The sequence below is a fragment of the Taurulus bubalis genome (assembly GCF_910589615.1).
Source record: "Taurulus bubalis genome assembly, chromosome: 2".
NCBI classification, from domain to species: domain Eukaryota; kingdom Metazoa; phylum Chordata; class Actinopteri; order Perciformes; family Cottidae; genus Taurulus; species Taurulus bubalis.
In genome coordinates this window covers 10,099,518-10,126,876 of record NC_136590.1, presented here as the reverse complement: position 1 = coordinate 10,126,876, position 27,359 = coordinate 10,099,518, and the positions used below count along the sequence as shown (strand labels likewise).

At 43.2% G+C, this 27,359-nt stretch overlaps 2 protein-coding genes across 3 annotated transcripts in view; both read left to right on the top strand.

The window, feature by feature from the left end:
• The window catches only part of LOC306732854 (adenosine kinase-like), a 95,197-nt gene extending 94,865 nt beyond the window's left edge, over positions 1-332 (top strand). For both annotated transcript variants that reach the window (XM_079214027.1, XM_079214028.1), the window contains exon 11: positions 22-332. In XM_079214027.1, the coding sequence (XP_079070153.1) occupies positions 22-146 (125 nt within the window). In that variant the 3' untranslated portion in view covers positions 147-332. The remainder of the gene's footprint in view (positions 1-21) is intronic.
• A 5,638-nt stretch (positions 333-5,970) lies between these two features.
• Positions 5,971-27,278, top strand: kat6b (K(lysine) acetyltransferase 6B; the record flags this gene model as incomplete). The annotated part of the gene is made up of 16 exons (XM_079233107.1): positions 5,971-6,588; positions 10,550-10,658; positions 12,294-12,409; positions 12,641-12,722; positions 13,220-13,349; positions 13,918-14,876; positions 15,997-16,118; positions 17,616-17,728; positions 17,848-17,989; positions 18,128-18,289; positions 18,856-18,949; positions 20,506-20,737; positions 21,022-21,181; positions 21,609-21,890; positions 22,767-23,064; positions 23,176-27,278. The coding sequence occupies 16 exons, from the start codon at positions 5,971-5,973 to the stop codon at positions 25,992-25,994; spliced, it is 6,438 nt and encodes a 2,145-aa protein (XP_079089233.1). The 3' UTR covers positions 25,995-27,278.
• Between the last annotated feature and the right edge of the window lie 81 nt (positions 27,279-27,359).

The window sequence follows — 27,359 nt, the reverse complement described above, 5'->3', positions numbered from 1 at the left end:
TCTGCTCTTCTGTCTACCCAGGGTTCCTCTCTGCGTTGGTCCAAGAGCATGTGTTGGAGGAGTGCATCCGGGCCGGACACTACGCCGCCAACGTCATCATCAGACGGGTCGGATGTACCTTCCCAGAGAAGCCAGAATTTCACTGATGCGTCCGAGCACTGCATAAATGTCTGTTCCACAAGATACTTGTATATGTATGCTTCAGGATTTTATGTACTGTACATTTTTATTTTCTATTTACAATGACTCACTTGCATAGAACTAAATGCTACAGCTTGAATATTTTATCAAGATCGAAAAAACTACTCAAATGTTTGAATACAATTCAAGTGTGCTGGTATCAAGTATTGGAATAAAATGGGTATGTTTTAAAGGAGCATTCCGCTGAAAATCTATTGTCTGAGCATCAAAAATTGAACAAAAGGTGTAAAGAAGTGCCGAAATGTCTATTCACACTTCCCCACCATTGACCTTTATGTTCTCTATGTTTCAAACACTTGAGGAAGTGAAAAGTGACGTTTGTTTGGATACATGGTCGAAAAGTTGATCATCTGCAGGATATGCTTGAAAAGTTCCTAAAATGATGTGCCTCTGAAACGTGTTTTCGTTTGCTCCTCTGTGAAGGACGGCAGCTGTAGTCGGCTTCGATTCACTGAAGTTACAATCGATTCAGATGATGACCCGAAGTTACGGCAAAAAAAAAAGAAGAAACTTCTCAAACCATTCCTGCTGCATAATCTGCTGTTGATCCTCATGTTGAGTAGTTTCCTAAATGAAATTGTGATACTTACATGTAGTACATTTTCAGTTGAGTATTCCTTTAATGTTCAGCTGCAGAATCATACATAACACATAATCATCATACAAATAAAACAATATCAAACTCACCCGACCAAGATGATCTATACCAAAACCAAAAGTAAGTTATAATATATGAGATTTGTTGACCAGAATTTTGTTTAAATACACCCCAAAACAAAATGTAACAACAGGGTTTGTTGTATTAGCCCCATTATTTAATCAGCCAGAGGCTCCCTCATGCTAATCACTTTTGGACAGCTCAACCGCCTCCATTATGGAGGGTACTTTGGGGGGATGGTGGGGGTGCCTGGTGTCCTGGCTCCGCTCAGTCACCCCCTACTCATGCTTGTTGGGTCCTAACTGGACTCTTGGGGTCTGCAGCTGCACTGCAGGGCTACAGGAGATCATTTTTCTCAGTTAAGGGATTAGTGGTTGCTCTTCGTGGCGATCATTAGAGGGACCTGGAAATTAGGCTGATCCCTCGCACCCAGCTGTGCGGTCGCTGGGGGTTGGAGAGGAGGATCAGAGGAGGCCCCTCCCCTCATACTGAGTGTGGGCCAGCAGAAGTGTTGGGCAGTGTCTCAAGTGTTTTGTGGAATACAATTCAACGCTCATCTGTTCTACAAAGACGTGTGATTGAGAATAACATTTAGTTCCCCGAGAACAACCTGTTGCATCATATTTTTATTTTATTTTCTCGGAAGCATTACGGGAGGAATCCAGTTCTTACACTCCCTGGACGAGAACTCTCCTTCCCATAATGAGGCATAGTTTATGCATGTATGCTAATCAAGGGCATCTTGGTGAGAACATTCTCCAGCCAAAATGTTATTAACAACTTTGAGAGACTTTTTTTCTTTTTTTCATCAGCATTTTTTAAGGTTTCTCACAGATGCGCTTTGAAAAGGACCACATTTCTGATTGGGCAAGATCACACTCCATGGCAGCTGGTTCATTTGCTTCTCAAGATGACAGATGGCAAAACACAAACACAAAAAGAGGGAGCCATGATCAAGTAATGAGAATGCCTGCCACAATAAGGAAACTACCAAACATACTTTTCTCACTTTTCCTGGTAAACTTTAGCGTCGCTCAATGAATACAAGAGTTTGAAAAACCAACATAAAAGCAGTGCATTTAATTTACGTTTTACAATGCTATGCTATCTGTGTTTATAAGCTAGTGAACCCAAGGCTTTTAGAACATGTTTAATGCCCGTTTTATGGTGTCGCGGCAATATACAAAATCTCATTTAATTTACTGTTTACAGTTTAATCTGCTGTTAACGACTTTGAAGCAGGGAGAGGGGGAACTTGACTTTGTGATATTTGCTTACAAAAGTGAGTTCACGACCAGAATATATTTTTTTTTTCTGAAAGGAGTAACTGGGGCCCTGGCCAGTGTTTTGCCCCGCAGATGGGCAGCAGTGTTTGTGAACACCAGTGTGGCAGTTGGCAGGGATCGAGGAGGGGGATGGGCAGATTGCAATGGCACATGCTCCAATTCAAATTATCCCTGGACCCATGCAGCAGTGGAGGACCTGCTGGGGCCCAGGGTGGCATTCATTATAACCAGACACATGCAGGTTTGGTCAGTGCCTCCATCATGACACCAGTCCTAAACACAAATCAGAACCCCTTTTTACTCACATTTCACGCATTTTTACAGCAGAGCCTTGATTAAATAACATTTTATTTGTTCATGTTTACCTCAAATTATCAGTGAGTAAAAAATAAATGTCAAGGACTAAATGGCAAACAAAACTCTGAATGGTGTAAACGCTGTGCTAAGTGGGGGAGAAAGGCAGGTAAATACAAATAAACCTCAATAGGTTACAAAGGTAATAAGAAGAGCATTTGACGAAGATGCAGCATAATGACAAAAGGACTATTAACATGTGAACACAAATCAAATTACACATAGAATGTCTTTCATAAGGGTTCAATGTTTTCTTTTGAGTTCCTTTTAAAGCCGCCTGTGCGGTACAGTATGTGTTTATAATCAGATGGGAAGTTACCAATTATCTCTCTAATTACATCTGAATTACTGCATGAAAAATGAGCTTTCTGGTATATCTAATGCTCCTAAAGAGTTGGTGAGTAAGCGACGGGAGTGCACATCCAAAGACTGAAAATGTAATGACCTACATTATTGCTAACAACTATTGCTCGTCCTCGGGCAGGGTGAAGTAAATTAGCAGATTATGGCGTTAGTGTATGATATCCCATACTGCCCTGAGGAGTACTGGGCCAGGGCAAGAAATAGTTCAGTTTAAAATAAAAATGTATGTGTTCATAACAAATAGTCACATGTGATCTTATATCTACTATACATCAATGTTCAAGTTAAAATTTTTTTTAAAAAAGCCCTAGGGAATAAATGTTAACATTGGTGTAAAAGTAGCAGTGCCTCATGAAGCCTGCAGAGACTAATCCACCAAAAAGATGTAGTGTAAAAATGTTCCTCTTGGCTCATCACTGGACATGTTGATGGAGGAGGGGGGGGAAGTGAAATTGACAATATCATTGTAGGAGCGCACTAAAGGGGCGACGGTCCGCTCCACTACACTGAAGTAGGGATGTCTACAGTGGGAGAAGAAGAAGGGGGAGGGTACCACTTTGTCACAGGCTGCTATGTAGATTAACCTTTCAATTAGTTGTTATCAGGTCCTCTCCATGTCTCGGCGCGAGCTTCTCAGCCTTCGTTTCAAGAGATCAAATCCCACGAAATCGCTTGGATATGTCGCTGCACATGTATCCTTCGACGTTTCTCCGATAATGAAGAGGAGTATCCGAGGGGGGGAAAACTTGAAGAGGTAAACTACCAGCAAATATTTACGGTAGACTATGCCCTCGTTTTTTCTTTTTTCTTTTTCTTCTTATTCTTCCTTTCTTACGCTTACTAGTTATCTTCACCCTTGCATGAAACTTGGTGTTAATTTGTTGTGTCTTTTTATCGCCCACGGCGGCGGCAGATTAGATAGGTCGCTTTTGCGTAACATCCAACAAAACGATGTGGAAAAATCCAAGGAGGCTGTGTATCATTTCCTAATAAAATATGGAAAACGAGAGCGGGGCTGAAGCTGAGAAATGGGAGCTAAAGAAACTAGCGATACATAATTGAAAAGCAGTGATGAAGGAGCTGCTCTCCCGGCAGTCGTGTTAACTTGTATTCCCCCCTGAACGTCTTTTTTCCCTCCAGGGCTCACTATTTTCCCTCATTGGAGATATTTGATAGTTAATGGGTGATAAAGAGGGCATGCCATCATTGCACAGCGCAACACAGGACGTTTATTATGTCGCTTGCAGACGTGGAGCGAGAGCTACAACGTAACGTTTATTTATCGCCGCCAATTTAACGTCACATAGTTGAAATGTTAAATATCAGGAGAATTACGGATCCTCTCGGGGAAATAATGAAAAGGGAGGAAGATAAAGAAGGGGGGTGGGGGGGAAGGAGGCGATAGCTTAGACACGTTTAGCCTGCAGGAGTCTTGAATATGCTACCTGGAATTTATATAATAAAAAGAATAAAACGTGTTTCACTTTAAATCCGCGCGTGAGCCTTTGCAGGTTTTTTATGCAAACAAATGATAGATTTAACAAACAGCCAATTAAAGTCTATAATGTTCCAAATCACTTTCAAGTGTAACCAACTGTTTCAAGGAGGAACCTAAGTAAAGGTGGGCCGGCGTTAAACGGTTTGCAAATGAGGTTAAATATTTATCTCGTTTAGTCGTCACTCAGCCAGTTTGTGCCCGTTATAGTTTATTTATGCCTTTAGGGTGTCCCGCCATTGCGGTTTGCAGCTGTAAGTCCAGATATTACGAGTGTTTGAGGTAAATTATATCCATTTATCACTGACGGCACCTTAAGAGGCGGGTCAATTGAGTGAAGTGACAGATCACACAGCCAGTGCCGAGCCTCCGAGAGTGAGCTCATACATAAAGATTGACATGTGCTTTATCAAACCAGAAATCGGATCTTGTCTTTACAGCCAATATTGAAGTTGCTAGGGAGGGCACATTAGTGTAGGTAAGGTTTAATGAGACTCCATTGGATTGTAATCAGCGTCATGTCGGATTCATGTAAACTACAACATTGTAACAAAATGGCGACTGTTTAGGTGACATCAGTAATGCTGGAAACACTGTCATTTATCAGCGGAGCACAACTCTAGGTTTGTTACGTAGTTATTACCGGGTTCTTCCTTCGCTAAGCGGCTCGGGGGGTTTTCGCAGACGTGCCTCAAACGTCCGGCAGCTGTCAGGAAGTGAGCATTGATTATACATCTCGTCATTAAAAAAGCCGATCAGTTTCGTCGTTGCGGACGTCGAGCTGTCAAAAGTCGCGTGCGGACAAGTAACGGTTAAACTTTACATGTGATCTCTTTTCTGTGTGTGGTTTTAGTCAGTTCCTGTGTGTTTAGACTGAGACATGTTCCGGTGACATTTTGGAAGATTACGTGCTGTAGAAATAAATGTGAACTATTTATTTATTTATTTTCATGTCGACGATTCATGTCTGAAATCGACAATATTCATCCGTCGAGGAGACTGTTTTATACTTTTCCACAACTCGATAGAAGTTTTCTAGCAACCTGTCACAGTGTTTAAACTTACTATTTTTGCTAAAAAATAATGGTCTCTTTTGAAATGGACATCTGGTTTGGTGTGTGGATTACAGTGTCAGACTGGATTAAGTCACTCGAATTTCTTCAGCAACCATGACAGCTCCTGCATCTGTTTTTATGCATCTGTTTCTCATGTTTTAACACATCTTAAACGCCCTGCATTCTTCTGGCCGAGCCTTTATTTCCAATAGGCTAGTTTATAAAATGTAAATATGAAGAAATAACGAGCTATCACAGGAGAGATTGTATTTTACAAATGTGTTTGACCAGTTTGTTTTTCCTTTTCTCTTTTTAGATTTAATCTGGAGTTGAATAAATAAAGCCTCAACTCAGTTCGGTATCTACCATTGTGGAATTTACTCGTGCCAACTTTTCCTCAAGACCAATGTCAGATACCCAGGATTGAGAAGACATTTGTGGACGCCGGCGTGGAGTGTAACTTTTTGACCTTACTAAGGATGTGGATGTATCCCGTGTTCAGCAGCAGAAAGGGGGAATCTGTATGGATCACATTTTTGTGTGTCTAATTGTTCAACCATGGTAAAACTTGCCAACCCTCTGTACACGGAGTGGATTCTTGAAGCGATACAGAAAATCAAAAGGCAAAAGCAGAGGCCTTCAGAGGAGAGAATTTGTCATGCGGTGGCCACCTCGCATGGACTGGACAAGAAGACCGTCCTTGAGCAGTTGGAATTAAGTGTTCACGATGGCTCTATACTCAAGGTTACAAATAAGGGGAGCGCCTCCTACAAGGACCCAGGAAATCCCGGGAGAGTTGGATCAATCCCGCCTGCAAACGTGTCTGTGCCATCAAAGGAATCTATATGGAATTCAAGTGATCTGCGCCATATTGATTGGAATAAAATACTCAAGAGGGCCATCGAGGGCCTGGATGATACCCATGGCTCCTCACTGAAGAACATCGAGAGGTATCTGAGGAACCAGGATGACCTCTCAAACATTGTCGTTAACCCTGCTTTCCGGCAGCGGTTACGACTGGCGGCCAAGCGGTCGGTTAACAACAGCAGGTTGTCAAAAAACGGCCCGCGGTATAAGCTCAGCCATGGCAGTGCGGAGGGAAGGGGCTCCAGGTGTCCGAGTGCTTCCCCCTTGGTCCTGTCATCAGTGACACTCCTCCCCCATGAGCGAGACCAGGTACACACACCTTGGCCTCTGCATTCTCACTCCGTTCCACCTCATGCTCATCCTCAAATTACAGCAGTCGCATGCTGTTACCCTGCTGTTACTACTGAATAGTAAACTTTTATGGCAACATCTTTTTCCGAACACGTTATTGATTTCAACCTTCCTACAGCTCTAACACTCTACAGTGCTTTTTTGTGAGAACTAAGCACTTTTTTTTGGTAACTCAAACAGTGGCATTTCCATGATGTCATTACCAAGGAGGAAGTTGGAAAGTTTGGGCCACCACTGAGTGGCATTTGCTTGACAGGAATTGTATGGGACCGTGGTCTTAATCGTTGGTACGCTAGCTTGGCGGGTCAGAAGCAAAGCCATCTAGAGCGAGTCCCTGTGGGGCTGTGATGTTGTTTATCTCCATAATATGAGAGCTCGGCTATTCAGAAAGTCATGCCGACAATGTGTGGAAGGCAGTCTGCTGTAGGCTTCCCACAGGTTGTGTAAGTCCAGCCTAATGACCTTTAGGGATGTGGCTCGCTGTCTTCTGTGGAGCGAAGCATTAGTGAACAGATTTGGGATATTTTATTGGTAACTTACGAGGGCATGAGCATAAACTAGTCGTCAGAAACACCGCTGAGAAATGGCAGCTGAAGAATGTGTTGAAGGACAGAATATTCTCAGTCTGAATGCAGCTGTCAGGAATTTGGTGCTAACAGAGCTGCCCCACAGAGAGGAAATAAAACCATATAAACAAACTTCTAGGTTCCTATGTTTCCGCTGCTTTCAGCACCTCAAGGGTGGTTTACAGTTTGCAGAAACCGTGTCTCTATTGTTGGTGCTAAACTATAACACACTACAGACAAAAGTCTGTAAAATGACAGCACCTTTCTACGTGCTTTGCAATTTTAAGACACTGTTAAGTGCAGGAAATGGAAATAGTTGTCATTGTATGGCCCTAAAGTGCAGTGTACAGTCATCTGGATAGTTTGTTGTGATGGCTTTTTGCAGATCGTGTGTCGAGATGAAGTGCGGTCTAATAGTTTATGCACAAGTTATGCAGCTGAAGTGGCTATAGAGCAGCATCAGGCAATAGAGATGTCGCCCTGCTCCCCACCAGTTTCACAGTGAATAATCAGGAAGCGACACCTTGATACTGCAGCCACAACTGTGACTGTGTCTGTGGTCAGGCCAAAAGTGAAACTGAGAACTGTTTAGAGACGCAGTGTCCTGCGATGGTTCTCATAACCGAGGAAGGCCTGCTGTTTTCCATTTGGAACATTTCGACCTATTGCTCCCAGCCTGATGACATCACCTAGCCCAGTCCAGGTTTACCGTTCACTTCAAAGGATGAGACATCTCTGCCTGTTCAGTTGTTGAAGCACAAGTGTGTGTGTTGAGAATAAGAGATACTTTGAGGTAAAAAAAAGAAAAGAAGAGTCTTGGTTTAGGTTTAGAGTGTATTAGATTCTGAAGAGACTCTGGCAGGAACAAAGGCAAGGAATGAGTTTTTTTTCCTGCTCCGTTATGCAACCACTTGTGCTCTCTCTCTTTCTCTCTCTACCAGCAGTTTTCTAATAGGACCCCACCCCCTCACTCAGGACAGCCTGCTCTTTTGAAGCAGCATAATTTCCTGTAATGTACTTAATTTAGAATCCCCAAGTAAATCATCAGCATCTCTTCAGCTGTGTTTGTTTCTCTCTCTTTTCCCATTTTTGCGCTGTGCAGATTTCAAATTGCTATTGGTTTTAATCACCAGGCCTAAGAATATTCCTGATGGAAATAAATTCTCCAGTTCCTGGATTAGACTTCATAGCTCAGTCAGCAGAGACTATTTTATGAAGTGAAGACTTATTAAAAAAAAAGCTTGCCTATCAGCTCTGAGCATTTCATCAGCAGTATGCACAGGCTGCATATTAGCTCTGATGTCGTATTAATTTCAAGCTCTTTACACTAATGTTCTTGCTTGTGTCTATAATTCTCTTGTATAAATTATATTTATGATGTTTGTTTACCCAAAATCTGAGTTTTAAGGCTCTCAAAACAAATTGTTAACTCTGTGATTTCATGATAGATATGACACATGTACTTCTTGTGCGTAAACAAGTTGTAATAATAACTCTAAAGCAACCACAACACTGAGGCCTTTCTTTTTGTAATTCTTTTGGCTGCATATTTTAGCAGTGATAACATAGAATGGCTTGTGATCAAGGGCAAAATTATAATATTTCTCCATTTATCTCTGCTCTGGGCGAATGTGATTTGAACTTTGATAAACTCTAATTTGACAGTCTTTGTGCAGTCCAGTTAACAAACCATTGGGGGTATATGTAAGGCTGCAACTAAGTTTTTTTAAATATTGATTAATCTTTTCAATTATTCCTTTGGTCTCTGCAGTGTCTGAAAATAGTACGAGTGAAACGGATTGTCTTCACTTTGGTTCTGTTGTCTAATTAGTATTGGTGAAAAATCCTCTGTCGTTGGCTTAATTGCTTGTTTTGTGCATTTGGATTATAAAGAATACTTACAGGCCTGAATTGTTTGTGGTTGCAGACCTGCCCAACTTTAATCTGTGCCAAATGTTATAGTGTTTGTCTTCCATAACACGAAACGATACCGAAAACCATTGATTACTTTACACAGGCTACACCTGTAGAGTATAACACTATCACACAGTAGCATTTCAGCGTTTTATGTCCATAATCACAGCTGTGTGAGCAGCAGTCAGCATCTAATGGCAGCGGCTGCTTTCAAATATTGACCTGGCAGGTTGGAAAATAGAGTAATCATTGATGTGGCAGTAAACTGCTTCCCCTCACCGTAACAGCTAATTGATACAACAGCCAGGAACAATGACAAAATCCCCACTGTGTCCTTGCGGCATTTCCCAGAGGTTCATGTGGCTGCTGTGACAGGTTCAAAAGATGCTACTGTCTTGTGTTTGTTGACCGATTGGGGAGGGCGGGAATTTAACTATAAGGTTAGGAGATCCGGACCAACAAGAGCTGTCAAAGTCGCACATTTTATTGTGTTCAGGATGCTGATCTGCGTCATAGAAATCAGGAACTAATTATGGGCATCCCCAGAGTGCCCTTTAAAGCTCCAGTGAATTGACGAGGTAGTGTGTAAAGTGATGAGGTGGGTTATTTATGGTCACACCATGTGAGTGTTATTTTCCGTACAGAACTTCTTCTCAAGCGAAGGAAGGAGGCAGCAGTTTGTCTGATGCTCCTCTCGAGTTTTGTGGACATGATCTCATATTTTAAGGGACGCCTTACGAAAGCCATATTACGTCAGTGTGGTTCAGTCTGGTCGTGATTCCAGCCAAAGACTGGTCAAATTTTGACCAGCTGTTTTATGAAGAGATGACACAAAGTCTCCCCCAGTTTCGTCTGTGAAGTCAGCCTCTTCTCATTCGGTTGCATCAATGGGGAAATCCTCTTGAACCTTCAGCTCATATTTTACTTCTTCTGAACTTAACCGTAAGCCCTTAAATTAGTATTTGTTCTGAGACTTGCAACATTTACAGTGGATCATGGCAGTAACAATGAGAGCATGTTTTATTGTTGAGGTAATTTGATTACATGCTGGTTAATCCTTTCAGACTGGAGTGCAAGCTTTAAGAATTGGATTAAGCCCTTAAACTATGATTACTAAAATCACTTACCCATTCATGTAATGGATAAAGAAGGTGGATCTCAATATCTCGGAGGACGAGATTCATTTATTATTTATTTTCTAGTCTTTGAGAACCTTTTTTTTCATTCCGTGAGCTTTGTAGTTCATATTTTTGTGCCATTTCATTAAATCACGCGCTGGTTTTATTGTCTTGCATGAACCAGCAATAATTCTACAGAGATCTCGAAAATCCCGACGAGATGAAATGTCCAAAAACAAACCGGCTTCCAAGCACTTCATACACAGCCTGTGCCCGTTTCTGTTTTTTAAACAGTTTGTCTCTGTTTGTGTTCCCACCCAGCTCCGGGTTGACCCCATCCCAATATGCAGTTTCTGTCTTGGAACGAAAGAGTCAAATCGGGACAAGCGGCCAGAAGAGCTGCTGTCCTGTGCAGACTGTGGGAGCAGTGGTAAGTCTTGGAGCCTTGGAGGTTCTCACGAGCCACAACATACTGCATGTAGTCTGGACAAAACCGTTGGTATGTGAGCAAAGGCTCAAAATCAACCGTGTGACTGTATGGTAGGAACAGAGCTCTGCAATATTAAGTAGTGAGTAGTTACTCAATATACATGAGTTTATGGCATTTATGCAAAACCCCATTCATCATATAAAATGCAATGAGCTGTGTGGCATTGCTCAGCTCTCTTCAAAAACAAAATCTTGCTAGTTTTGAACTAAAATTAACTTAGAATCATTCATTTGGACCGCAGGATTTTTACATTGTGTCATATTATTGTAAGTCTATGAGCTATACAATAATATGGAATGTATTGCCCTTTACTAATGATAACTTTAGAATAGTAGCAAGGAGGTCTGAGTGACAGGAATAATATATTCTATCAAGGTATGTCTCATCAATTTAATATCACAATAGTTATATATGTGATGTGTGAATTGTATTGTAATTGTTATTTTCAGATGACCAAATGTGTATATAACTAGATGAAAATGTCTTAGATGAAAATGTTTTACCTGACAAATCATTGTACCCAATGATGCAAAAATCCTCCAAATCCAATATTTCCATAAAGCATTGCTGCAAAATTGCCTGCAACAACCTGAGATGTCAAAGCTACCTTTTTGTATAAAGGTTGTAAATAAATCTGTGTTTGTTGATAAAATTATATTATCTCACAATATACTGGATGTTATCATCCAAACCCTGGCTGGTTGCAGTAGTTCTCAGCATCGGTCGGGCAGATGTCACATTCTTGCTCCACATTTTCCCCTGTCCTTTCAGGGATTTATTGGTAGAACAATGTTCAAATCGAGTGGCTGAAGGGATCCAAATTGCTTGCAATCCTCAGTGGGCTAAAGAAGGGCAGATGCTCTATAAGTGGCCATTAGAATCTGAAATCACCCAAGTCATTTTCGCTCAATTCAGATTCTTCTTGTAGAGTGCACCAGGCACAGCGGATCAAAGATCAACCCTTTTCCCTCTGCATATTGGTGGCATTTCCTTTACTGTTCTTTTGTTCCAGACAAAATTGCTACCCCCCTCTATAAAATTACCTCTGCCAAGGAGTCATTTATGTTTGAACAATTATTTTAAATGCCGTAAGGAATTGTTCTCCTGGTGACATTTTTATAGCTCAAATTTGACTTAAGTAGCGTCGAGGTGGTTTTCATTAACTGCTCATAGTGTACACAAATTGTGCTCTCACTGTAAAACAGCTGTTTTACTACCATGAGAGGGAGCTGGGTGAGGGAGAAGGCAAGCTTTTACATGACTTTCATGGATCGACTTCCATTAGAATGAGTGCTGCGACTGTTTCTGCCTCATTAAGATCAAATTATCTGTAATTAGCAGCTCAGATGTTTGATCATACTGTTTTTAGACACAACTTGTGGCGGGGAGAGGGGGAACGAAGTGTCGCGGACATTCAGTACAGGCACACCATTGTTTTTTTTGATGATCTAATATGTTAACGTTTAACCAGACTGTGTGAATAAATGGAAAGCCTCTGTGTCTCTAGCTCTGTGACACAGCCGCCGCTAGGATAAAATGTGTTATGCTAATATGCATTTTCTATTGCTTCTGAAGGGCATCCATCATGTCTGAAGTTTTCCCCCGAATTAACCTCAAATGTGAAGAGATTACGATGGCAGTGTATTGAATGCAAAACCTGCAGCTCCTGTCGAATACAGGGCAAAAATGCTGTAAGTATAATGTTGTATACATCCTAACACACCATTTATCTGTGTAGTTGGCTTGGAGGTAGATCCCTTTTTGTGAATCCCTGAGGATTTGTTGGTTTTTCAGATTTGTAAAGCCTCTCCTGTGCACAATTGGGCTTATTTTTCCAAAAAGATTTTAAATGACACGGGGGGGGGTGTATTACATGTATGCAACAGGGACATCGCTTACACATGCCTGCTGTTGCCTTTCAGGATGAGATGCTATTCTGCGATTCATGTGATCGGGGCTTTCACATGGAATGCTGCGACCCGCCGCTTTCAAGAATGCCAAAAGGTGAGGTGTTTACACTGTCTGGCTTCTCTGTTTCCCTCTCTGCTGTCAATTCAAAGCCTTTTCTTCACAGACGGCCGTTTGGGGTTGTCACTCAGCACACAGTGAGGCAACGATGGCTTATTAGAAGCTTTGCATGCATATCAAATTATTCCAGCATCCCTGGGGAGATTTGCTATCTCTGGATTACAGTACTGACCCTACAGCGAGGCTTGTAATGATGGCGCACGTACTGTAGAAGGACATTTGGCATGCGATTCATACAAGTCACATAGCTTCGTTCAACAAGCTGACACAGTCTATTCCACTGGACAGAGAATTGACCCAGTATTTTTCTTATGGATTTTCGCTTTGTGCTGAGTAATTGATTGTCATTGTGAACTGGCAAGATTCTCGCCAGCTCTCGGTATTAAAGGAAATGTTTCAAATGAATGTACTGTATGTCCTCTGAATTGATGAACCCACTGAAACGGTACTCCTTGTGTTTGGACACCTTCCAGGTACCTGGGCCTGCCAAGTCTGCAGGCCGAAGGAGAATGGGAAGAAACTGCTGCACAAGAAAGCCGATCAGATCAAACGTCGATATGCAAAGCCAATCGGAAGGCCCAGAAATAAGCTCAAACAAAGAATGTAAGTGAGCACTGATCTGAATAACTGTTTCATTTTGTCAAAGAAATATTCCTATTGGTGACAATAGCGTTGTTTTCACTGTATTCTGAGTTGGTTGTAAAGATCTTTGAACATAGCGACACTGCTGAAAAACATTCAAAAGCATTGCTGCGATGTTACGTGTTGCAAGTTTTTGTTGAATGCTAAATGTTTTGATTGCTCCCAGAAAAAAACACTTGTTACCCACGAAACAAGATTTTATTGAACACCTCATTGTTTTTTAAAAGTAATATTTGATAACTGAAGCATGGATGTGTAAATAGCACTTACATGTTGTAGCTGTTTGAGGTGAAGCTAGTTTAACAAGATTATACATTGTTGTTAGAGTACTTTAGAACATTGCATCGTATTTGAAAAGTTAGCCGCAGGCTTTGTCATACTCTTGCAAAGTGACTGTACGTGTCAGATACATGCACTGGAGTAGAAAAGTAAATATACATGTACCTCAAAATCGTACTTCAGTACACTACTTGACTTGCACTTCTGAGAGTGAGATCTGACCTTCTACGACAATGTCTTGTCTTCGCAGGTCTGTAACCAGTGGTGACGGCTCCATGGTAGCACTTGGAGGAAGGGGGTCACCTGGTAGGGGTCAAAAGATTACCGTCTGTTCCACACCTTCATCTGGTCATGCTGCATCTGTGAAGGACGCCAGAGACAGATTGGCTGTTGCAGACCCCTGTTGTGTGGTCGACGCCACCCAATTCACCACTTCCACCCCCACCACCACTCCCCCCCTCACGCCCACCTCCACCCAAGCTACACTCACCGTTAACAAGAAAACCAAAGGGCTTATCGATGGGCTTTCCAAATTCTTTACCCCTTCCCCTGTGGGCCGTCGCTTGCGAGCTGTAGCCATAGAGTCGCCCGCCAAACAGTTAAGCTTGAGCGACAACGGTCTGCCCAAACTGTCCATGCCACCAGAGCCGTTTGCCTTTGCTGCTGATGCCACTCAAAAGATAACCCCCTCTTCCTCTGCACTTCCCACTCCCACTTTGCCGGGACTTAGCCCCCCATCGCAGGTGTCCAGCAGCTCCACCTCTGCTAACTCGCCCCAGAGCTCCTCCAGCCAGTCTAGTGTTCCTTCCCTGAGTAGTCTCTGCAATAGCAGCCAACTTAAGGGACTGTTTGACGGACTCTCTCACATTTATACTACTCAGGGACAGTCGCGGAAAAAGAGACTACCTTGCTACGCGCCGCCTAAGCGCATGCATCATAAGCAGGATTCTACCCATGCGTCCAAAACGGGGCCCCAGCGCCTTGGAAATAATGAGTTTAATAAACATAGGTTACACTCCTCATCTGCTGGGCCGGGCCGACCCAGAGGACACCCATTTAAGATGGTCAGTCATTTCAAACGTAATCCCTTCCTTAAAAAGCACAGGACACTAGGCAGGCTGAGGTATAAAGTGAGCCCTCAGAAGGGAGCCCCCTCACCAGGAAAGGGAGACTTGACAGACGGAAGAATTAAGCCTGAGAATAATCATGGTAAGCAAGGCTTGAAACTCCAGCCAAGACCTGCGTCTCCACACCTTTAAGCTTCTTCTTCATATATTTTTTTTTAAAGCTTGACACTCGCAGTTATTATTTTTTTCTCCCAGACTAGAGCTAATCTTTTCTTTGAGAAGACACCCTCAACATTCTAACAGACTACTAATCTTCTGCCTAATTTGAGTTATTTTAGTTTCTTAACCCAGTTTCGTTGCGTTTTTGACTTGGCTGCGGCGTTTACGTGGCTTCCATCCTCTCGCCCGTTGGCTTTTGTCATAATGCATGGCCCACTAACTCCCTCATGTTGCTCCTTGCTCTGTCCTTGACCCTCTGCAGTAGTGTGCACGTTGTGATCACTACTTTGTAGAGGCTGTAGTCACATCAGCGGTCTTCATCATCCCACCTTCACTCTTAAAATCACTGTCTCCACTCAACCTCACTTCCAGCGGTCATTAGACACATACTACCCAGTGATTCACCCACCCAAGTTGACTCAGAGCTGACATGATGATTATAGCCAAGTGTGCAGTAACCCTTACATTTCACTGTCTTCAGGAGTGAAGTCACAGTTTATAAAAATAACACGTAGGAAAAACAAATGGATATATCTTTCAAGCATTTCTAAACAATACACTGCACAAACACTACTTACCCCAGCAGCACATTTCCATAAATATGTTAATGACACATCACGTCCACTTATAATGGGTTTTTGTTTTGGTGGTTATGTCATGGTGTTGATGTCTTTCATAAAATTACTGCCTGCTTTCCAACATCAGTTGCTTTTCATGTCGACACTTGCTCCCTTCACTGCATCTGCTTCTTCATTCATGGGAAACTGTCTTGGTGGATGACTAAGCACATGAAAGCGGTTACGCAATTAGAGTGATTTAGTTTCACTTCATTACATTAGGGATTTTCATATAAACATGCAAAGATGATACATTATAAAATTCCACAGAGACACGGCCTCAAACAGGCTCAGCAGCAGTACTCACAGTATAAGCACATTTGCATAGAATGCATTTATGAGATTATTCAGCCAAGGCTGCTTCAAACAACCCGGTGTTGATGTGGTATCTGATGTGTTGATGTTGTGTTATTCTACCTGCAACAGGCCACAACGGGGAGCTTCGCGTGAAGCAGGAGGCCCAAGCCGACTTTGCGGCCATGTCCAGAGAACACGTGACAGAAGAGGACATTGAGATGTTCACTCATGTTCAGGACGCCGGCATGCAGGTGAGAACACTTGGGAAAGGGCTAAACATCTTAAAAACTAAGGGCTAAACATCTTACATGAGAATATTTATATTTTAACGTTAAAGGGGTGAACATGGGCAGCACAAAACATAGGCGCGGTAAAATCTGTCCACTATTTTACGTATTGTTTAAATGGTAGATAGAAGTTAGTAAAGATGAAGTTTATTTCAGGGACAATTACATTCCAGTCGTCCTTTGTTCGTACGGTTCAGCCATCCCTCTGTGTATTTTTAATGGATACATCCTGTGCCATTCTTTTAACCATGGGAAAATGTAACAAAAGAGCAACTTAATTACCAAATATACTCATTGCCAAATTCACAAGAAGATATTAAAATAGCCACGCTACCCCAAACATTTGTTTTGTAGCCGATAACCTTTTCGGAGTCACAAAATATTGCATAATGTTCTTTCATTTCATGAGTTTGTCGTCTTCTTTGGCTTACCCAAATATTATCCCAATCATCTTCAGTTATCATGTCACTTTCTCCCTCCTGTTTCTGTATAACACGAAGGAGAGTTGAATAGCTTTTGGGCTAACTGTACAGTTTGATGTGTTACAGGTAGGGGTGGTTTATGAGGACACAAATGAGTATACTGAAAGGTATTTTAGCATTATCTTGCATGTACAAGATATGCTAATATACTTTTCAAGGGACCAAATTTTAAATACTTATTTTTCCTTATTTTTACCTATTTTACCTGCAGTGCTATTGATCACTACTCCCAGGCGTGAGGCTTGTGCTCGTGACAGCGCGCCATGTAAACATTGCATGTTACATGCTGTAACGTTAGCTAGCTCAGTGGTGCGAGGTGAGCGAGCAGTATCGGTGCGCTCATAAACTCATAAATACGAGTGTCTCTCGTCTGTGAGTAGATGCGCGCTTTCTTTGCTGTGGTGATGCGGTTGCCAGATGTAGTTTGGTATAAAGAAAATAGTTCCTACATGAGATTACTCGCAACAAGGTGTGTCTATTATCTTGACTAACGGGGTCATAATTCAGTCATAATAGGGGCATTGCTGTTGAGTTTTTCAGATGTAAAATGTTGGTTCTTTGAGCAACACAAGCCGAGTGCCATGTAGTTCCATTATGTTGAGAGAAGAACATCTCTACGGCAGATATCTCCAACACTAGGCAACTCGCACTAAAAGAGATATGAGATATGAGATATAGAACTGCAGGTGAGAGACAAAGTATGCATTTTTAAGGTAACATAGGTAAAATGTACACCCCTGTTCATCCGATATGTTTTTAATGTATTGCTATTGTGAAAACTAGAGGCTTATAAGCCAACCCAGATGATGATTAAGTATTTAACATCTTACGAGTTTAATTAGATCAAGTTGAACCACAATCTTGATTTGAGGATTTTGTCAGAATACCGTTTTTATGGAGTGGTTATTAGAAACAATGTAAAATTGGATTATCTGGGTTACCGTATTTATTTCTTTGCTTTTGTTCAATCTTCTTACAGAGAACTGGATCTCTGATGAACACAGACTCCATGCGATGCCCTGCCCTCATTGAATTTGGGAAGTATGAGATTCAAACCTGGTACTCGTCGCCTTACCCTCCTGAATATTCAAGGTTAATGCTGCTTTTGTTCAACAAATAATGACACTGTCTTTGTTATCGAGTTGCATTTTTTTCACTGTCCTTTAAAAAAAAAAGCTCTAAACCGCATCTCTTTTTTTTGTCTATGTCAGATTACAAAAGCTTTATCTGTGCGAGTTCTGTCTGAAGTACATGAGGAGCAAAAACATTCTCCAGAGACACACAAAGAAGTGTGGCTGGTTCCACCCGCCAGCCAATGAAATCTACAGAAAGGATGACCTTTCCGTATTTGAGGTCAGCTTCCCTTTACAGCAATAAAGCAATAACTGTATGCTGCATGAGATTCCACTGAATGGGTTCTGGGAAGAGGAGGAGGGAGAAAATGGGAACTGTTTGAACAGTGTCCTCTTGGTCTTTTTATTCCATGTTTAGGTTGATGGAAATGTCAGCAAACTATTCTGCCAAAACCTCTGCCTGTTAGCCAAGCTTTTCCTGGATCACAAGACCTTGTATTATGATGTGGAGCCTTTCCTCTTCTACATACTTACAAAGAATGATGAGAAAGGCTGTCATCTTGTGGGCTATTTCTCCAAGGTAAGAATTACTGAGTGATTATATGGCAAATGAAGGAACACCGCACATCATTCTTCCATGGTGAAACTGATAAAGTAAAACCGCACTGTTTGAATTTATTCACTGTAGTGGTTAAATGATGAGTCGATTAATTTGATTAGCTAAGCAAAAATCTAAACATTAGGTTCCATCTTCTAAAGTGTGAGGTATTCTTGCTTTTGTCTATGTTTCATCATTGTTTATTGATTACAAAAATGTAAAATAATTAAAAAAAAAAAACGCAATAGGAAGATGAGATTTTGCCTTATGGCAAACAGTTTGTCACTATTATGTGACACTTTATTAATGTAAACAATGAATCAAATAATCTAAAACTAATTGACAGATTAACCAACAATAAAATAGTCATCATTTGTTGTTGCTACAATTCAGAACAGAGCGATGCGTTTTTAAAATAGCTTCTCACCCTGTGTGTGTGCGGCGTGCATGTGCTTGTGCACAGCTTTAGACAAGGACAATGGCAGGTGCAGTAAATTGCCAGCTTCAGCAGAGCGCTGACATACTTGATCTGTTTCTCCTTCCCTCAGGAAAAGCTTTGCCAGCAGAAGTACAATGTCTCCTGCATAATGATCATGCCTCAGTACCAAAGGCAAGGATTTGGAAGGTTCCTTATTGATTTCAGTAAGTTCCTTAATGCTTTTGTAGACCACTGAACTGAGTTTTTTTTTTTTTCTTCATTGGTCTTAACAAACAATTTCAGATTAAGGGGTGGATTTGTAGCTTGTGGCAAGGTGCTGTTATTTGGTTAAGGCTTTGAAGTAACCTAATCAAGAGCATTCATGAACTGTACTTAGGCAATCACAGAAGATTAGGAGTGAGAAATATAACGTTCAGGCCGCATACATTATATGATGGCCAATAGTATTTCTAAGCCTGAAGAGCTTTTTCATAGAAAATGCCCCCAATTCACTCTCCTTGACTCGTGATGAGGTGTAGATCCTGCTTTTATGTTTCAGCCCAGTAAATGCAGCACATACAATATTTAAAGCCTTGCGGTCCACTTTGAAAAACAGTCGCTGCCTTGAGTGGATTTCTGTGTTTAGGCAGGCTTTTTTTTTTTTCATTATAGACGTTTTATTGTTTTGAAGAGTTGTCTCTTTGCCGAGTTTGTGTGTGTGTGTGTGTGTGTGTGTGTGTGTGTGTGTGATGAAGAGAAGGAAAAGGAGCGAGTGCAGGGAGGGTGGCTGGTAATGGAGCATTTGATTTCCTGTTCACTTTGGGAACCATTGAGACACTGAGATGCAAAAGGATCTGTGATATTGAGAGTGTGCTGATAACAAAGACAGGGATTAAGGGAGATTGAACACAGCTGAGTTCTGAGCTCTTTGAAGGCTTTATTGGAAAATGTAGCTTTGGAGCTGGAAGTTGTTTAGATTAAGATTTTCTGTTATATTGGATTGTATTAGAGGAACACTTTGTCTCAGGTAGCTCTGAGAGTAGAGCATTAGTGGGCGCCTGTGTGAAAAGTGTTTCCTTTTCAAATCATTATCCAAAGAACTCAGAGCAGCTCTTTTGTTTTGGTTTATTAACGATAATATATTTGCAAAGTGACTTTTTTCAATTCATTTATTTGAATATTCATTTTTAAGTGTTTGTTATCACAGGCTCCTCTTCTTAGCTTTAGTAATGAATATTGTCATGATTACTGCAATATTATGTGCTCACTGTTTGGTGATTAGATTTGCTTGTTTGGTTCTCGGTAGTGGGTGCACATTAAAAGGCATTAATTAATTTCATGCCGCTCATAATGGATGACCCTTGACAGGGCCGCTATAAAACTAATTACACACAGATACATATTAGTTTTTTTTTTTTTTTCTTGTTCATTATCTCTCCTAAGTGCAGTCTCTTGTGAGCAATGACATCCAGCTGCTTCTCTGTTTCGCTCTGTCGCTTTGTTTCCTCTTAACTCCCCTCTTTAAACCTCCTTTGTTGCCCTTGCCAGCATGTATCATAGCTTCTGACAGAGGTTGAAGGAGAGTAAAACTGATTGCCTTGCCTCCCTTTATACTATTTGAAGGTGAAATCCCAACCAGGGTTTGGTGTCACATCCTTACATGAATATGTAATCCATAAGGGAGGAGGTGTAGGGATTGACTTGCAATCTGAAATAGCCCAGCAGCAGCCTATAGCTTGACTAAAGCATTTTGTTTTTTGTTTGAATCTTGTCTTTTTAGGTTACCTTCTCACCAGGCAAGAAGGACAAGCCGGCTCCCCGGAGAAGCCACTGTCAGATCTGGGTCGCTTATCCTACCTGGCATATTGGAAAAGCGTCATACTGGAGTACCTTTATAAGCACCCAGATAAACACATCAGTGTTAAAGGAATAAGCAGGGCCACTGGGATGTGTCCACATGACATCGCCGCTACTCTCCAGCAGCTCGGCATGATTGACAGACAGGATGGCAGGTCAGTTTCCGAGCCGCAGTCTCCTTCAGCCTGCGCTGCCGCTTCTGTATGCTGTCTGACTTATCCAGGCCAGCGGGTATTTTTAACAGCGTATCCATTAATGCAGCTGAATATTGACAGAAGTAAGTCAGGTTAAGCACCCCCAAGGACACGGAGCACCTGCTGTCCCAAAGAGCTCGTCTTTGTGCTCGCATTCAACCACACATCACCCTCTGTCTAACCTAGCTAGCGCTTCACTTCTTTTGTTGACATGAACTCATTGTATTTTGCTCACTGTGACCTAGGATTGTGTTGATCAGAAGAGAGCGATTGATTCAGAGGCACACGGAGATCCTGAGGGCTAACCCACATCGCAATGAGGTGAAACCCCACGCCCTGCGCTGGACACCTTCCACGACGCTCAACGCCGTCCTGTCTGAGGAGGAGAGGGAGGCAGAGATGGATGTGAGTTTCCCTGTTCAATCATGAGACACTAGTTATTTGTTTACACTTGCCTGCAATGCTGTTATTGGATGCTTGTTTGATTAGCTGGAGAGTTCAAATAGAGGCCATTAATGGGAAAAGCATTATCGCTGTCAGCAGGCATCTAATGTTGTGCAAAATTGCCCTAAATCAGTTACTACATAATTGATAGTGCTGAATATTCCATGAAATGCAATCTTTCCACGGTTGCTTAACAGAAATGTTTCCTCCATGACGGGCACGTATCCAATCAGGACACTGCTCTTATTATCAGGAGAAACCTGCAGTGATTCATTTGTCATGATGTTAATTCCAATATCTTGTTTTCCCATTAGCCTCATTGCTCAAACGTTGGAGCTGTGCGTGTGCCTTTCCCAGAGATAATGTGTCTTGTCTGTTTAATTACCAGGCTGAGCGGCTGAAAGAACAGGCCAGTTGCTGGGAGAAGGAGGAGAGGGAGGGCTTCATGATGACTCACGGTAGCAGGCAACCTCTCACGAAGGTCCGCTGTAAGGTTCCCTACAGGACCTACGAACGCCGCTCTGCTCTGTCCTGGACCAGGCGCATCCAGCAGTTAGAGGAAGTGAGTGATGACGAAGCCGATGATGACGACGACGACGACGACGATGACTCCGATGGCTCACCACCCATCCTGACAAAAGCCCATGCAATGCTTGCAGCCAAGAGAAAGGTGACTTTTATTGTTTGTTGACGTGAATCATGCCTCTCTTACATCACCACAAACCAGCTCTTGCCCTTTGGTGGGATTATTTCATTGGTTATCTGGAGTTTTATTCTTGGACAAAGTGGAATTGAATGTATATCATTAGATATTTTCCTTCATTAGAGACCATGTTGTGTACTCTAGTGAGACGGAAAGGTTTGATAAATATTCATGAATTCAGTGGAGGGTTCAGTGGCTTCCTCCTGTCATCTGGAGCCTCCCTGTGTGCCTGCAGCTGTAGATAATAGATTGTGTTTTCACTGCTGGTGTCGAGACTGTGCAGGCTAAACCTTGTACTATTGTCAATGGTCATGGTTAATTTACTGCCCTCCTCTGTGCTTCTTACATCTGTTTTTTCTATATGGCACTGCCCCCTTGTGCTGGAGATAATATTACAGCCAGCGACATGATGTCAGGGGAACCGTTTTAACAAAAACAGTATGGAAACCTGGAAAGAACAACACTGGCTGTTGGAGTTTATTCAGTGAATTAGTTACAGTATTGTTTTGTGACATTCTTGTTGAAAAGGATTTCGGATATGAAAGCGTTTGAGTTGCAGGCTGCCGGTGAGATACAACTGGAGAATGTAAAATATAGAGCATGGTTTCTGCTTACTCTGCCCGTCTAATTTGTGGTTTTCCACATCGGGCTGCATTGCTCAAAGATTTAGTCTCACAGTGCGGTTTCAACATTTTTGCATTTAGCACAAAAGCCTGTATGAATTTCTGCGATATACTCATGGCGGTCATCCACCTCGTGCTCGTCACTTCAGTCTTTACAAAACTACTCTACTCTGAAGCTTTTATTCTGTTTTCATTGGTTCCTCTTTTATTTGTTTTTCAGAGAACCATTGTGCTCAAAAAGAGAGGGCGTAAAAGAAAGAGAATAAACAGCAGTGTAACAACAGAAACCATCTCTGAGACGACTGAGGTGCTGAATGAGCCGTTTGACAACTCGGAGGATGAGCGTCCTATGCCCCAGCTGGAGCGCACCTGCAGAGTGGGCGAGATGGGGGAAGAAGAAGAAGAAGAGGAGGAGGAACAAGAGGAGAAGACACCAATTACACCAATGAAACGCCGGAGAGGTCGTCCGAGGTTGGAGAAAAATGCACAAAAAGACAAACTTGAACACTGGAATGAAGGTATTTGCATCTTGGCTGTCATAAAACTACAATGCACCATATTATTTCTTATAGTTGTTTTATAATAGAGTGTTCCAGAAAATTAAAGTGGGTTTATTTTCCATGCTGTAGGGGCCAACGTCATCTCGAAGAGACCCAGCAGACCCCGTCCAGTGAAGCGGAAGAAAGGCTGGCCGAAAGGAGTAAAACGTGGCCCTCCTAAATGGAGGCTCAAGAACGAACGAAAGATGGGCTTCAAGCTCAACCTCTACACGCCCCCTGAAACCCCGATGGAGGCAGAGCAGCACCATATTCACACTGAGGAAGCAAAAGAGGAGCCAGACCAGGATATTGTCAGTGCCGATGAGGAGAGCAAAGCCGGTAGAGGCTCGGCTAGTCCAGATTTAACACTAGAGAGGCTTCTCTCTGAGCCCCCAAGTCCTGTTGACCATTGCTCCCAGAAGTCCAGCTCCCCTGAAGGATCGCCAGTGGCTTCTCCGGTGTGCTCGCCTGCCGCCTCTCCTGCCGCCTCACCTGCCGCCATGTCCCCCAGGCTTGAGGACAGATGTGATTCCCTGGAACCGCCTGAAGACGACCAGCAAGAGAGTGAACCCGGGCAGGATTCCCCAGCCAAAGATGTGGAGCACAGCACGGTAGAATCACTGGAGAATGACAATGCAGAGGACGATGAGGAGGACGAGCAGAGAACTCGAATAGAGGATCAGGATGCAGATGATGAAGATGACAGTCACAGCAAGACTGCAGCACCTGAGAGCAGCAAAGCAGACCTAGAACAGAGTATGAAAGAAATGCCCGACTGCACCCCACCTTTTTTAGAACCAAAAGAAGACAATGACTCAGAGTTGAGTCAGCAGGCGTCTACAGTACCGTGTAATGAAGAGGAACCAGCTACAGCTGCAGAAAGCATCCAAGAGGCAGTGACACAAACGACAGTAGCAACACCACCACCTGAAGCAGTAGCAATCGCTTCAGTTGCGGCTGTAGACTCTGATAATCCTGTAGACTCTGAGTCAGAGGAAGAGAGCACGTCCAGTCCTTGTCCGAATCACCCAACTCCTCAGCCTGCAGAGCAGCCACCACTCAGTCCCGTGCTGAGGGAGGATCCACCGATCTGCACAGAGATTGACTCGGAGACGGCCCAAGCTGTTCAGTCCCTGACGCAGGAGACTGAGAGGGAGAACGTTTTTTGTGTGGAGAGCCAGGAGCCCTGCAGGACTCTGCCGACCTACGCTCACGTGGCCCAGAGCCCCCAGCTCACCTCGCTGGATGACTGCCCGCAGTCAGACCACAGCAGTCCCCTTTCCTCTGCTCAATCGCATCCCAGCCAGTCGGTACGCTCTGTTAACAGCCCGGCGGTCTCCATCCTGGAGAGCGGCTACACTCAGATCAGCCCCGACCACAGTGCCATCTCAGTGCCCTCGCTCCACAACATGGAGACGAGCCCCATGATGGATGTGCCGTCGGTGTCGGATCACTCGCAGCAGGTGGTGGACAGTGGCTTCAGCGATCTGGGCAGCATTGAGAGCACCACCGAGAACTACGAGAACCCCAGCAGCTACGACTCCACCATGGGGGGCAGCATCTGCGGAGCAGGCCCCTCCCAGAATAGCTGCTCCTATGGAAGCATCCCCCCCAGCGGCTTGGCCCAGAGCAGCTGTGCCGTGAGCCAGCAAATGGCCGCCGTCAACCCCGGCAGCTGCGGGATGATTCAGCAGAACAGCCTGAGCTCGCCGCCTCACTGCAACGTCAAGTCGCCACAGGGCTGCGTGGTGGTGGAGAGGCCTCCCAGCAACAGCCAGCACAGTCAACACAGCCAGCGCAGCCAACACAGTCAACACAACACCCACAGCAGGCACGTCCCCCACAATCAGCACAGCCAACACAATCAGCACGGTCCACACAATCAGCTAAGCCAGCATAGTCAACTCAATCCCCACAACCAGCATAGTCACCACCACAATCACCACCTGCAGCACAATCAGCTCAGCCAGCACAATCAGCACGCTCAGCATAGCCTTCACAATCAACACAGTCAGCACAGCCAGCAGCAGCCCATGGCACAGTGTGCCATACCCACCAACTTCACCACCACCATGCAGCTGGCAGACATTCCTGAATCTGGCAACCCAAATTTTGCCCTCTATGAGAGGATCAACCATCAGGGGGAGTACGGCAACGGACATTATTCTCAGTCGTCGGGCCTCAGTCTGGCCAAACTGCAGCAGTTCACCAACACGTTTATAGACCACCCTCACTCGCTGCCTTTCAACCACTCGGCCTCACACCCCATCACATCTTATGCAAACACCCCATCGCTGTCATCCCAGCACTCCAGCCTGGTCTCCTTGTCCCAGACCCAGCATCGAGTCCCCAACCCACAGGTGCAGGCCACCATGACCCCGCCCCCGAGTCTCAGCTCTCCGTCGCCCATGATGCTGCAGCGCAACATGGGCATCCCGCCCTCGCAGCGGATCCAGCCCCAAATGGCCTCCAAGAGTCACATCTCCGCACGCTCCAAGTCCGCCCCGCTGTCGCACCACCAGCAGCAGATGTACGCTCGGCCGCCGCAGGCCGTGCCCATGCAGGCGCCTTCCAGGACGCTGGCCGCCATGCCGCGCATGAGCGTGAACATCATGCCGGCACCGGGCTACAATGTCAACTCCATGAACATGCCCTCGCTCAACGCCATGAACGGCTACGGCATGAGCCAGCCCATGATGAACAGCGGCTACCATGGCAACCATGCCTACATGAACCAGTCACCCCAGTACTCTATGCAGATGGGCATGATGGGAACACAGCCATACCCCCAGCAGCCCATGCAGGCTCCACCACATGGCAACATGGTGTACACTCCAGCTGGTCACCATGGTTACATGAACACAGGCATGTCCAAGCAGACCCTGAAAGGACCTTTCATCCGGCGGTAACTCCCCCGCAGGACTCAGCTGGTCCTTCTCATGTGCATTTTGCTGTTTAAAGATGCACTGATCTGGCCTTTTGCGTTCTTTTTTTTGTTTTTTTTCCTTCTTTTTTATTTTGTTATTGTTTTATTACTTAAAAACCAGCAGCAGCACTTGGAAAGAATGCAAAAATGTTCATCGACGAGTAGATTTGAAGCTAATGTTAAAAAGTATTTTTGTTTCTCCAGATGGGAAGCCTTACATCATTACGATGAAAATCTATTTAATTAGTGTTAGTGTCTCTGATGTGTCTTTAGAGCAGGCGGGTTCAGAGCTCAGCGGTAGAGATTTCATCAGTGGTCTTGCAGTTGTGTAGCAGCCTCAAATGAAGCCATTTAATGTGCCTGCTACAAGTGGAGTTAGTGGCCGTTTGAACCTGTTCAGTGTACCTGTCTAACAGTGCTGACAATTAGTTTGTACTATACTCATGCCTTTGTATATTTAAATTATTGTACTTATTTTGTAAAGTGACAACTAGCATGCTTCAGTCTCTGTTAGTGACAGTGCATTGAGTAGTACTGTACAAGTGTTGTGCTTAATAGCAAGCCATTTTAAAGATATCTGGCCTTTATTAGGTTTCCCTCCACAGGGAGAAAGATAAAACTATATTTTGTTAATTCTAATAATGTAAAAAAAATGTAAACTTAGTCCTGTTTTATGTTCGATTTGAGAGGTTTTATTGCTATGTATGTATAATTCTGAAGTCTTTTGTAACAGATCTCCTTGAGGCAGCTTTCTGTTTAATAAAGCAGACTGATTTCTGTCAAAATAACAAAGCATATCTCAGTGTTTGTACCCTGAAAAATTCTAAAACATTTCAAAAGGTTCAGAAGTGTGGCAGAATTTAAAATAACTAAATGATGAATAACAATAAAGAAAATATAAATTTAGTCCAAAGTTGATATTTTACATAATGCCTTTAAAGCTACGTTTTCATTCCATCTGTAGATTTGTTTTCTATCTTTATAAAATGTTGGATTTATATTTTACCGAAGTGTAGGAGAATAGAGCCTGTGAATAGACCAAACTAAGCTAATGGATTGCATGTAAAACGCAACTTGTACTTGTGTTTATGTTTATATTGCTCTTTTGTAGCCTTTGTACCTGTACAGAGTTGCTGGTAAGAACAGGAGGGAAATACCTGGCTATGTGCACAAAAATCGGACAGAATGACATTCTTGTATTTATGACTTTTCTCCTTTTGTCAGTCACTTAAGATGCTGTACATTTTAGCATAAGAATAAATTATGATTGACCATGTACTTGATTGTTCTCCTTTTAATTTGAAATATTTATAGATGTAGAATATCTCGTAGTCCAGGCAGCTGTTTT